Source organism: Pinus tabuliformis, chromosome 7, assembly GCF_031772625.1.
Source record: "Pinus tabuliformis cultivar Carrire ecotype Pingquan chromosome 7, CPIR1, whole genome shotgun sequence".
Classification (NCBI taxonomy): Eukaryota; Viridiplantae; Streptophyta; class Pinopsida; order Pinales; family Pinaceae; genus Pinus; species Pinus tabuliformis.
The window spans coordinates 1,560,801,961-1,560,816,107 of NC_142293.1; the positions used below are offsets into that span (position 1 = coordinate 1,560,801,961).

Consider the following 14,147-nt stretch of genomic DNA (forward strand, 5'->3'; position numbering starts at 1 on the left):
TAGTATCAATAATAAATAAAAATATCTTAATACTAATGTTATGCATGTTGAATAAATATTTCATATATATATAACAAAAAAAAATTCAACATATGTTATATAAATAAAATATATCCATGTTGATTGAGTTATTTTATTGATAGCTACATTATAATTCAAAGTATAAAGTATGAGATAGATTTGTAATTTGTTCAATGTTTAATATATAATCCATGTAATAAGTTGAAAATATTAATAAAAATAATAATTATATATGAGAAAATATTTTATTTCGCTAATATATAATTTTTACTTTCCAATTTAAAAATATATTAATATCTAATTTATATATTTAAATTATACGAGTCATAAATAAAATATTTTAATAAAAAAATTATAATTAAAATAATGTGTTACCGAATAATAAATTTTGCACATCAAAAAATAAACCTTTACTTTTTTAGATGTTCAATAGATTTAAAATTATCATAAAATTTCATTCAAAATATTTTTTTTAAGTAATATATAAAATAAATTAACATAAATTTTCCAAAACATGGATACACCACCCTCATCTCACCCAATAAACCAGACATAACACAAAAATGGTGGAGTAGTTTATGGAAGATGAAGGCTCCTCCCCGCTCCAGGATATTCTTCTAGTGCATTCTACAGGATATAGTACCCACGGGCGAGTACCTCATGCGCAGAGCAATCTTCGGACCCTCCCGATGCTCCTTGTGTAAAGCAGACTCTGAGTCAATGGTGAACCTCTTCTTACACTGCGCTACCACCCGTGCTGTATGGCATAACATCACTGCAGCTCTGGGCATCGTCGATGCATGGCGGGGGAATGATTTGACAAATGCATGGGAAGATTGGAGCAATAGATTCCTGGGCTCAAAGATCCTTAACCTCCCCCTTGTGGTCGCTTGGTACATCTGGCTGGCTCGGAACCAGTATATATTTGAAGAGAAATCTATAATCTGGCCGCGCACAGAAGCTCTTATTATATCTGCATACCAAGATCTCCCAGACCCGCCTCCACCCAAGATCAGATCCATACTACCCCCGCCCATTATAGATAAAACAGTAGCATGGGCCTTCTTTGATGGCGCAACAAATCAAACAGGATGTGGGGGAGGTTTTGTGCTTCATATCAACGAACACCACAGATACATGGTCAAAATGGGGCTCGGTGTGGGCTCAAATAATCTTGCTGAACTAATGGCTCTGAGAAACTTAATGCAATTCGCCCTACAAAAACAGTGCACACACCTGAATATATTTGGGGATTCTTTGACTGTCGTAAATTGGATCAATCATGATTCTATTTGCCACATTCACACTCTCAGCAATATATTATATGAAGCACAAAATTTATGGACTGAATTTAACCATGTCTCTTGCATTCACATTTACAGGGAACACAATCAAAGCGCTGACCAACTATCCAAGGAGGCAGCGCTACTACCCAGAGGTGAATGGATAATAACGGAACAACAGGGTTCGGAGGAGCACAGATACTACCACAGGCCTTACATAGACCATCGAGATCAACGGGACCAAGGTCCCAGGGATCCTTAATTGAGGCAATTTTTGATCTTTTGTCATATGTATATACAACAGTTTCATTTCTCTGGATGTTTTCACAGACCCTGCGTGGTCTAGTCACTGATATAAACACAGAACTGTAAATGATGATAAATTAGTATTTTTTGACATGTTACAAGCAATCACCCTGCGTGGTGATCACACAATGAATAGAAAAGCATATGCGGCCTGCATATACATTATGTAATTTTCTTCTTTTAATGAAAATTACGATTTTTTCCAGTGGAAAAAAAAAAAAATTAACATAAATTTTAAAATATTAATATACATTAAACAAAGTCTTTCGGTAGAAATCACATGAGAGAATTTTTTGGCCTACGCTTTTCGAACCAACAAGTGTGGTTCATCATTAAGACCAGATGAAAAGGCAGACCATGGCAAAGGCTTAAATAGAGAGCAATGTAGAGACATAATTTCAAGTAGGCTTAAATAGAGAGCAATGTAGAGACATAATTTCAAGTAACGGCTATATTTGAACAATAATGTTTAGATTATAATATTAATTTATTGATATATTAAAAACAAATATTATTAAGTAACAACTATATTAAACGGCTAGTTTTTGAAAAAATATTTAAATAATGATATTATTTCATTAATTTATTAAAAATATTAATAGGTAACATTTTATTTAAATATTATTAAGTAACAACTATATTAAACGGCTAGTTTTTGAAAAATAATATTTAAATTAATTTATTAAAACCAAATATTACTAGTTCTTGAAAAATAATATTTATATAATGATATTAGTTTATTAATTCATTAAAATATTAATATGTAACGACTATATTAAACAACTAGTTTTTGAAAAATAATATTTAAACTGTGATATTAGTTTATTAATTTATTAAAAACAAATATTAATAAGTAACTGCTATATTAAACAATTAGTTTTTGAGAAATAATATTTAAAATAAATAAATAAATAATCAAAGTCAAACTTTAAAGGAGGGGAGTCAAAAAATATAAAAATGAGGGAAGACCCTAATTGAGACAAGATCATTTGATAAATAAAATAACTAATGGAAATAAAATAAAATAAATTAAAAATAATTAATGAAATGCATTGTGTGTTAAGTGGATAAAGCTCTATCTTTAGTGGTCGTAGCAGATCAGTGTAGAACTTCATAAAGTCATTTCAGAGATCAGATAGAAAATATAGATTTTTGTGCAGGGATTGAAGATTTGGCTTAAGGAACTATTGTGGAGAACTACTCTATCTTTTAGAAAAGTGTTTAGTGGCAACTAAAGGGTTATCTATAGGAGTTATCTTTTGTATTTGCAGTAGTTATATCAGTCCATAATTTCCTTGTAAACTTTAGAGTCATTTTTTTGTTGAGGTTGTGGCCTCAAGCAAGTGGATGTGTGCCATAATATTGTAGGATTTTTGGCTCGTAGTTGGTTGTGGCCAATAGATTTCATTATTAAGGAGTAGTGGTTCCTTGCTAGTGGTGGTTAGTTGAAGATTGTAATTGAGAAGACGCTTAAATTAATAGAGAAGAAGAAGCACCAGTTGAGAATGAGAAAGACTTAAAGATCAAGTGTCTAATATCTGAGAGAGGAAGTGAGTACATGTCAAAATAATTTTATGAGTTTTTTGAGGAGCAGAAGATTAAGAGTAAATACTCAATCACTAGAACACCTCAGCAAAATGGAGTTGTGGAGAGGAAGAATAGGTTAATCTAAGACATGGCACAAGCTATGATGGATGAGGTTGGTGTTGCAAATACCTTTTGGGGAGAATTTGCGCAAACAACAGTATATCTTGCCAACAAGATCCTCCTTAGGCCAAATAGTGATAAAATTCCTTATGAGTTATGGAAAGGGAAACTGGCAAGACTAGATTACTTCAAAGTCTTTGGGAGCAAGTGCTACATAAAGAGGAATGATTACAATCTTGGAATGTTTGATTCATGAGTCGATGAATGTGTTTTTCTTGGCTATTCTTTAAAAAGAAAGGGTTACAAATAATACAACAAGAGGACCAAAAAGGTATTGGAGTGCATTGATATTGTAGTGGAGGAGGCATTTCCCAAATCTGAAGGTCCTAAAGAGGTTGCAACTGATTATGATATCATATAATATGAGGATCAAGGAGTGTCAAACAAGGAAGAGGAAGAGGAAGAAGAAGGGAATACCTCATCTACAAAGAAGGCTCCACCAATTCACATACAAAAGAAGCAACTGAAAATCCAAATCCCGGGAACAAAGAACTGGGAGTGCAAACAAGGATAAAATTGTTGAGTAGTTCAAACCAAGAACATTTTGCTTTGGTGTCCCAAGTAGAGCCCAAGTTTAGCAAGGCTAGTGAAGATAAGAATTGGATCAAGGCCATGAATGAGGGCTTAGATCAGCTTGAGAAGAACAACACATGGGAGCTTGTACCAAGGCCAAAGGACAAGAACATTATTGGAACCAAGTGCATCTACAAGAACAATCTCAAAAAAGAAGGTAAAGTTGTGAGAAACAAAGAAAGACTAGTATGCAATGGATATACTCAGGTAGAAGGTGTTGATTTTCATAAGACCCTTGCACTGGTAGCTTGATTATATGTTATTATAATTTTCTTGGAATTTGGATGTTATAAGAATGCAAAATTCCATCAAATGGATGTCAAGTCATCCTTCTTGAATGGTAACCTAGAAGTGGAATTTTACATAGAACGCCAGAAGGATTTTAGTTAATTGATTATGAGAATCAGGTTCGCAAGTTGAAAATTGCTCTCTATGAGTTGAAACAAACTCCAAGAGCTTGGTATGAAAATTTATGCAAACATATACAACAACAAGGCTTCAAAAGAGGATCAACAAACAACAATTTATACATCAAATTATAAGGTGATGATTTTCTAATTATTGTTGTGTATGTAGATGATATCATTTTTGGGAGCGATTTGGAGGAGATTGGCCACAAATTTGTTGAAGATATGCAAAAGGAGTTTGGAATGTCCATGTAGGGTGAGATGATATTCTTCCTTGGGCTGCAAGTTACTCAAACTGATAAGAGATACATTCAATCAATTTGGCATGGAGGATAGCAAACCGATTAACACATCTATGGTGACTAGCTGAAAATTGAGTAAACATGATGAATCTCTTGAGGTAAATCAATCCATTTAACATTCAATGATTGGGAGATTATTGTACAATTTAACAACTTCTAAGCCTGACATAATGCAAGATGTAGGTTTTTTTGCAAGATTTCAAGCTAATCCCAAGGAGAGAAATGCAAATGCAGTTAAGAGGTTTTTCAAATATCTCCAAGGCACTCTTGACTATGGCTTATGATATGCTAAAGGTAAAGATTTCAGTTTGATTACTTATACTGATGCAGATTGGGTAGGTAGCATTGATGACAAGAAAATAAATTCTGGAGCAACATTATTTTTAGGAAGTTGCTTGGTCTCTTGGGAAAGCAAAACGAAAAGTTCCATCTCATTATCTACTGTTGAAGTTGAATATGTAGTAGCAACCACTTGTTGCACTCACATGCTATGGATGAAGAAAACTCTTCAAGATATGAAGGTTGATTATATTGATCCTCTTCCTATCATGGTTGACAATACTAGTGCGTTCAACATCTCCAAAAATCTAGTCCTTCACTCCAAGAAAAAACACATACCAATCAAGCATCGCTTTCAATGAGATCAGGTGGTCAATAAAGTTGTAAGGTTGGTGTATGTAGCCACAAATGAATAAATTGGAGACATCTTCACTAAGCCACTTCCAAGGGATCATTTTGAGCATCTTAAAAAACATATGGCTGTGGTGCCTTTTCAAAAGCATTGAGAAGGTTTTTTATGGAGCTAGCAGTTGTCTTAAAGCTGGCTCAATCAATTGCAAAAAGATTAAAGAGTTGATGGTGGTCACTTGGACACATGTATTTCATTGCAATATGAAATTTTTTTCCTGCTTCTTCTTTCTCATTTCTCAAAGGTGCATATTTTCTCATTCATGCAGGGGGAGAGTGTTTAGTAAATCAACATGAGTGTTTGAGACAACCCCTCAGGGGTGTTAGTGTCGATATCTTCATCCCTCCATCAGTGATCAAATTTCTCTTTTTGCATGCATGTTAGGTGTCCCATCCGATCAATTGCATTCCATTAGGTCATGGATCAACTGATGATAGTAGTTCATTGTCATTTTCCCTCATGGCATTTACCTGCTGGCCTGTTTTCACATGTTCAGGTCATTTACTGTTATTTTATTTCATTCCATTTACCAAAATCATTTTTAGGGTTTTAGGGCTCACTAGGTCTAGGGTTTGTCAACATGGTCATCAAAAACCTAATAAAAGGTCAGCAGGCACATGAGGTGGTCTTATAAGTTCATTAGATCAAAATTTCACTAATAATATGCTCAATAAATGATTTTTTCCTCAAAACTCTGTTTTGAGGTGAAAACAGAGTTTTTTATTTTTATGTACAAAATTTGTGTAATTTGAAATGTTTTCTATATGTAATAAGTTCCAGCTGCTGCCCTTGCTCACCTTGCCAACTCCAGCCACTGCAGACAAAAGCAAAAGCATCAATGCATCAATTTACCAAGTGACCAAGAAAAGTCAATTTAAATGAAAAAATAGAGCTAATGACCAAAAGTGACTTGGACATTAGAAAAGTGGGTTTGAATAAGTAGAAAATTTAAAGCCATCCGTATATAAAGTGAAAGGGGTGCCATTTATCATTTTATTGTGCAAAATACCCTTGGAGAGCAAAAAATTGCGATTTCGAGGAAGATTGAGCTTTGGAGGTCAAAAACCCCGTTTTTCAAGCAAACTTGCCTGGCGCTGTGCATCAGAGTCAGTGCGCTGCGCATAAGTGACTTTCTACCAGTGTTAATTTGTACGGGCACTGTGCATCAGGAGGGCGCTGCGCATTGGGCCCAATGCGTTGCGCATCAGTCTAGAAGTTCCCAAATCGTTCCAAATTGTTCAATAACCCTCAAAAACGTTGTATTTCCACTCTACAAGTAAGTTATCATCATCCTCAAGCTTAATTTGATCTCTTACCACTGTTCTTCATGAGTTTTGCATGTTGAAAGTCAAACCCTAGCTTGTCTCCACTATTCTCCATTTCATTGTTAAATTTCACTCCATAATCACAATCCATATCATTAAAACTCTTTCCTCCCTTCCATTTGCCTAAAACACTCCATTTATCCCATTTTCCATATCCCACTCCCCTAAAACAACTAATTCCCTTCACCAAACCCTAAATCCCTCACTAAACCCTAGTTTCTCAAAACTAATCCCTTCATCCCCCAACTCCATTTTCCATTAGTAAAATCTCTTCATACTCATCTCCCTTGTCCTCCCTCATTACCATGTTTTACCATATCATCACATCCCTTCCCTAAGATAAGCACCAAAACACCATGGCAAGAAACAATGAGTCAAGCTATGAAGAAGAAACACTAAGTGACAATTCAAGAGATAGAAATGTACAACCTAGAAGACCTCACAAGGGTGGGAAAATTATCAGAGAGGAACCGATTAGCATTGTTGAACTCCTTGCTTGCCTTCTTTCAACCACTTGTTTTAGGTACCAATCTTGCTTTGAGTTTTGTGAGATGGTTGAGAGGGTTAAGTATCATCATGAATTGGGAAGGCAATTTGTCATCAACATGGAGAACAATATGGTAAACCTTGCTGGCATCAATTTCGCACTTTCACCAGCCATTATTGCAGAAGCAACTAGAATGGAAGATGTAGGAGAAAGGTGGAACAAAAGACAGAATATCAGCAAACAGCATTATGAACCATACATTAAGGCCAAATATCATGGTAAATTGAGTAGGGTGTTTCCTTTCAAGTTCTTGGAGGACCGGTATGTTCCACTTATGAAACTCATCATCAAATACTTCACATGTGAGGGTAGGTTCTCCAGACTCTATGCCTATCATATCAGATTACTTATGCACTTTACTAGGGTTAGAAAGATGAGTATTCTATATTTCATTTGCAAAAACATAGAGAGGATGACTGTGATTGCAAAGAGAAAACCATACCCACAGCAACTTAACAGTATTTATCACTTTGCTGTCATCAAGATTATTGTTGTGCATCAGCTTACTCAGTTGGGAGTGCCATGGGACACCTTCATTGCCCATCAAATCTTCAAGGGGCCTCAAATTTTTGCAGATCCTCAAGAGGAAGGTGGACCTTCCAGGAAACAAAAAGAGCATGAAGACAAAATTGAAGAGGCTCACATTCCTGTGTTTATAACTTATGAAAAAGGTACAAGAAGACTTTTTACAACTGCCAAACGAGTATTATCCCCACTAGGGGTGGAAGGGGTCTCGTTTCCTTCACCGGATCACAGGTAAATACTATCTTCATCTGGGGTGAAAGGGGCTTTGCCTCCTTCTTCAGCAGAACCATTAGGGAAAAACGACAAGTGGCAAAAAGAAGGAAAATCAAGATGACATCACTAGAACAAGAAATAGAGGCTGACCGAGAATCATGGTTGGAAAGAGTGAATATCCACCTTGAGAAGCTAATTGATAAGGCTAACAAGGAGAAGAACATGTTGCGCCACATGCCTTATCACTATTTGGCCTAGAATAGAATTTGTAAGACAAGGATAAGAAGCCTAAAAGCTAAGTTAAAGAGAGTCTTAGAAGCCAAAAGGAAGCAAGATAAACTTAAAATTTTGGTTGAAGATTCCTTGGCTCAGCAAAGCAATTAGTAAGCTTTCCTCTTACCAATTTGGAAGCAATTTTGAGAATTTTTTTTCATTTCACAAATTTTAATAGCAAAGCACGGGAATTTTCCTCTAATGCACAGTGCCACTGGCGCTACGCATTGAGCTGGCTTGGAATTTTGCAAAATGGCTTACATTTTTGGATTCCTCATGAAAAAATACTGAAACCCAGAAAGTTTCATGAAATTTGGAGGAGATCTGGGTCACCTAAAGGGCACAAAAACCTAAAAAATTCCCTCTCTGCCACTTTTTGGAACCATAGGAAGCAGTCTTTGGAGAAGTTATTTTTGAAGGGGCAAATGGACTCCAAATCCAGAAATTCTAGTTGTCCTAGAAAGTAGACAGACAAAGCTTTCAAAAAAGCCATCTTAGACCTAATTTGGTGAAGGTGAAGGCCTTCAAACTCAGCCTTGAAGTGGCACTGCGCATCAGGCTCGGGGTGCTGCGCATCAGGCAAAATTTTGCCATTTTTGCTCAAAAACTCAGAATTTCGCCTAGTTTTCTACCAGTTTGACTCTTTCTTCTCTCATGGTCAAATTCATGATGTATTATGATGTAACTTGATGTACTATGATGTAAAAATGGTGAAAAATGACTTAAGGAGGTAGATACATTAGTTATAGGTGGTTTTGAGCTGAATGAATCAGTTTCCATAGTTTTAGAGGCAAGCTGTTCCATTGCCTATTTTTCAGTTCCTAGTTTAGATCTTGTTGAAACAGCTCCTTGAATCATGGATTCGACCCCTGATGGCTAGCATAGGTGGTTTGATGCCTATATCTTGTAATTTCTTAGTCATTTGTCAAGGTTGGACTCTTGTGGATGCATTGAGCACTATTGTACATCACTTCTACAGTTTGGCAAGGAAATAAACCAGGGTTTTGCAGCATTTTGTGGGATTCTTGTGGTAATGTGAATTAGCATTGTTTTCTTCTCTATTATTCAGTTTATCTTATGTTTATATGTGTCGTCATCTCTCTCTTTCTGCATAACTAAATGAATCAAGTGTAAAAGGTGGAATTCATTGGTGTGTCAATGCTCTACCTTGGGGTTTATTTAGTTCTAAATGTTTTCTTCTGTTTGAAGAGGACTCATGACATTTGCATGCCCTATCCAACTCCTCACCAGTCTTTAGACTCACCATTACATTCATTTCGAAGTGCTAAAACACTTGCCTACCTCGCCCCATAGAAACCTCTGCAAATCTGAGTTGATTTCCTGGACCCAAAGCTGACTTCCTCATCTGATCCAGCAACCAACCATTAAAATCAATCCAAATCCTCTAAGCATATACCTAGCCTAAAATTAGTTTCCATATCATTCATCTCAAGCATTACTTGCTATATTTCCTTTGAGATTGACAAGGAGAGAGCCCTCTCCCGACCTGGTAGGGCTAGCTACCAAGTTAAGCGTGGTTTGATGTTACCCTAGACCTGCCTTTCTTAGCCTGAGGTAGATTTAGGCTATAACAAGGGGAGTATGTTAAATATGGCATTATATCTAGAATTTTTATGTATTGTTCCTTTCCACGTATTTACCCTTGCCAGTGATGTCAAAGGGGGACAAAATATTGCACTCACATTTAGATGTTAATTTCAGGGGGGAAGATCAGGCTGAGGTTCACATCAATGTCAAAGGGGGAGCTTGTTGACATTTTAATGCTGACATTAATGCCACCTAGTGTATGCCTTGTAATCATGAGTTGTATGCATTGTATTTGGGCTTGTGTATGCTTTTATTTAGTTGTCATAATGTCTAAATTATCTTATATGGTTGTCATGATTTCTACAGCCTACACCTAAAGTTATGCTGCAAACATGGTTGAAGAAGTCATACTTATATGAGGTAACACAAGTGCATAGTGGAATATAGAGCAGTATAATGCACCTCTCAAATCTATTAGCATCGTTATAACATAGGTTCTATGAGTAAAGGGTGTGTTACATCCAGCTAGTGGATTTTTCCAAATTATGTGTGCACTCATGTTAATTCCATGGGTATTTCCTATGGTTTTTGAGTTTGGTAAATGGTCAAATAGTTGGAGGTAGTTTTCCTTTCATCTAGAATATGATCAAAGTGGAAAAATATCACTCATTCAATGAAGGTAGTGGTGGATCGAGTCAAGGAGCAAAGTTCTATGAACTAGACCAAATATATATCATATGAACAAAGATTTTTTACTCCCCATTACTCTGCTTGTAATTACTAATTTAATCACTCCAAAAAATTACTTATAGGAGAATTTTTTGAAGAGTTGAGGTTGGTTTTTTGTGTGTGTGAGAGATGAAGTGTATTGTTTATTAAGTGGAGAAGGATCAATATTCAATGGTTGTAGAAGATCAATGCATAACTTTAGCAAGTCATTTCAAAGATCAAATTGCAGATGTTATTCATATTTTTTTGCAGAGATTTTGATTTTGATTGAGTAATTATAGTGAGAACTTGTCTATATTTTAGAAAATTCATGTTTAGTGGCAGCTGAAGGGTTATTTATAAGAGTTATCTTTTGTATTTGCAATAGTTGTATCAATCCGGAATTGCCTTGTAAACTTTAGAGTTATTTGTTTGTTGAGGTTGCGGCCTCAAGAAAGTGGATTTTTTCCATATTATTTTAGGAGTTGTAGCTCCAAGTTGGTTGTGGCCAACAAATTTCATTATTAAGGAGTAGTGGATCCTTTCTAGTAGTGGTTAGTTGAATATTGTAATTGAGAAGACTCTTAATTTAATAGAGATAAGAAGCAACAAGTAGTTCGGTGGTTTTCTACACCAGGAAGGTTTCCACATAAAATATCAGTGCCTTTTATGTGATGTTGTTTTTTATTGATACGTTGCATGTGTTGTTTAGTTCTCAATTCTTAAAAGTTCATTTCTTGCAAAAATTTGGTAATATTTATGCAATATTTATTCGCCCCATCCCTCTCAATATTGCTAGGTTCTAACAAGATGGTGGTCAATTGAACATGTAGTACATGGTGGTTTCAATAGATACTATAATGGTTCCCTTTAATTTGTGAGGTAAAAATGGGATTTGATGGACAACATAATTGAAAAATAATGGGGAAGATAATAAGTGTGACGAAGTGGAGCTTTTTAAAGTTCATAATAGAAAAGCATCTACAATAAAACGAAAGTATCATAGGGATTTTTTCCCAAGCTGGGCTTACCTATGCTCAAGTATGAAAGAACACAGCTACCAAATCAAGTACACCATGGATCCATTAAGTAGATAAAAAAAATGGCCATGAAAAAGATAATCAATAGATTCATGTCAAATACATCATAGCCATGAGCAAATACAAAGTGGATCTATGTATTAGTGTACATCAAAAGAATAACTTGAACTATTAAATGAACCATTGATTCTCCAAACATACCAAGGTTATGTGGGGAGGTAATATTGCCTTCTGTAATTCGAGCAATAACATGAAGAGAAGATGTGACTATGACCCAAAATCTTCACCCTAGATCCACCAATGGTATAAACCTACACCATGTGAATAATGAGTTGATGTCGAACATGCGAGAGATCATTTCATTAGAAAGTATTTATGTACACCATTAAAAAATATGAGACAACACACCTATAATGATAAGTAGATGTCAAGGTAATAGTACATTCCAGTGAGTGCGAATAAATGTGTCATCATAAAAAATTTGTAGAATCTACCAATCATGGGACAATGACGTAGTTCCATTGTTAATAGTGAGAGAACCTACCACCAATGAATACAAGTCCCCAGATATTACGACATATCCAAATCTAATTCCTAGAACAAATGAGTCAGTGTTAGGAAGAGATCTATTAGAAGGAGGGCATTAATGCATCCCCCTTCATCCAACATCAGTAAACATCATGATCATGATTTGATAGTCTTGCAAAAATCCTTAAGGAGCAAACAACCTAGTGCACAAGATGCAAATAGTGCATAGAAGAGACCGTCTAAGCAACAACCAATAATGGAAGTTGTTGACAAAGGTGAGGAATTCCACCAATGATAAAAATGAAAACCAAAGTACAACATAAATCCCAATATGTGAATGGCGGTCTTTCCCTCACTAACAAATGGGAAACCACTTAGTCAACAACCATTAATGAAATGTCATCTAATAAGAACAAAGTAACCTACTAATTGCGAAAATAGGCCTAGGGTGTTATCAACTCTAGGTCAATCAAGGAAAATTTTAAGGAAGGAATTTTTTCTTAATGTTTAGAAACCTTGGTGAATCTTAATAGTCCCTAATATGCACAATGTAAAATGTTTGGATATATTTTTCTAAAAATATTCAAATTTCTAATGATTTCATATCGTTCTCTATAAAATTTTAGCAATTTTTAAGGTAAAATAATTTTATATTATAAAATGTGGGCGAATAAATTTTAGAGAAAATGGAAATATGGTGAATCAATTTTTTGAAAAAACTATGGAAAATTAGCCCATCTGCGAATATTAGGCCCTAAAATTTTCCATGGGACTCAATCGCTTAGATAAATGTGTCATAGTTGATAAGAGATTACCCACAAATGAGAAGTCAATGAGGACCTTCTGCATTGTTGATGAAATTGATAATAACTTGACAATAGGGAAGGCTAACATGAATGGTCAATAATTCTTAGGAATGAATGACAAGCTTAAAGACAATCCTTGAAAATAAGCATGACATAATGGTTATTCGAGTGGCATTTGACATGAAAAGAAATAATGATGCAAATATAAAATATAAGAAGCACCAACATATTCTCCATAGTGATTTAAAGAGTAGTAAACATGAGGAGCAAAATCTTTAGGATCAAGGTTTAACTCCTAAGGCAACAATAAGACCAACTTGTTGAGAAGAAGACTCAAAACTTGGTGTTTTATTTAGGGGCAACATAACTAAAAATGCTACCACAAAAAATGAATACCTTAATTATTTCACACTCTACTCTTTAACAATGTTACCAACTTAATGAGAACTTTACCAAGTTTTCTTTTTTTTGGGGGGGTCATCAAATCATAAACTTTGTGCTAATTTTGAAAAGTGGTGATGCAACATCACTTTATTTTCATTTCAGGGTTAAAATTCAATCATTTTTAACCATGCAATTAAAAACCAAATATCATGATTATGAAAAAAATGAAAAGCTATGCTGAAATGTAAAAGTGGTGATGCATCATCACCTCTCTTTTTTTCATGGTTAAGATTCAAACCATTTTCAATCATGACATTAAAGACCAAATATCATGACTATGAAAGATATGAAAAAACATGTTGAAATGCAAAAGTGGTGATGCAACATCACCCCATTTTTTTCAAGTTAAAATTTAAACATTTTCAACCATGGCATTAAAGACCTTATATTGTGACTACAAAAAAACCTAAAACAAAACACTTCAAATTTTCCTACTTTTTTTTAATACTTTTTTTGTGTGTTAAATTTATCCAACTTTAGTTTTATTTTATTTTTTATTTTCATTTTCTAACTTATAGATGAATGGTTTTTTTTTGCTAAAATCTAGAAATACCATTTTTAGTGAGGTTGTAATTTATTGTTGCTTAATATGCACTTTTGAACACTTAAATGGATTAAGCACTCCCTGAAACACTTGATCTTTACAAATTAAACAACTTAAAATTATGATTTTTAAAAATCTATATTAGATTTTGGACAAAGTTGCCAAGAAAAAATGCTCAGAAAAAGAGTCATTTCCTCTATTAATTAGACTATGTATTTTGTATTTGGGGATGTAAGTATCAATTAATTGACATTATAGGCTTGACCATCCGTACTAAAAATAAAAAACATAAAATTGACTGTGAATACCATTTTTAGTGATATTGTGATTTCTTGTTGTTTAAAATGCACTCTTGAATA

At 34.6% G+C, this 14,147-nt stretch overlaps 1 protein-coding gene across 1 annotated transcript; it reads left to right on the forward strand.

Annotated features, from left to right (window-relative positions):
- Positions 1-741: 741 nt before the first annotated feature.
- LOC149253979 (uncharacterized) lies at positions 742-1,566 on the forward strand. The gene has a single exon (XM_089454645.1). The coding sequence runs from the start codon at positions 742-744 to the stop codon at positions 1,564-1,566; it is 825 nt and encodes a 274-aa protein (XP_089310771.1).
- The last annotated feature ends 12,581 nt before the right edge of the window (positions 1,567-14,147 follow it).

Excerpts from the sequence above, each read along its gene's own strand:
- LOC149253979 (XM_089454645.1), top strand. The coding sequence starts at position 742 with ATGGTGAACCTCTTCTTACACTGCGCTACCACCCGTGCTGTATGGCAT.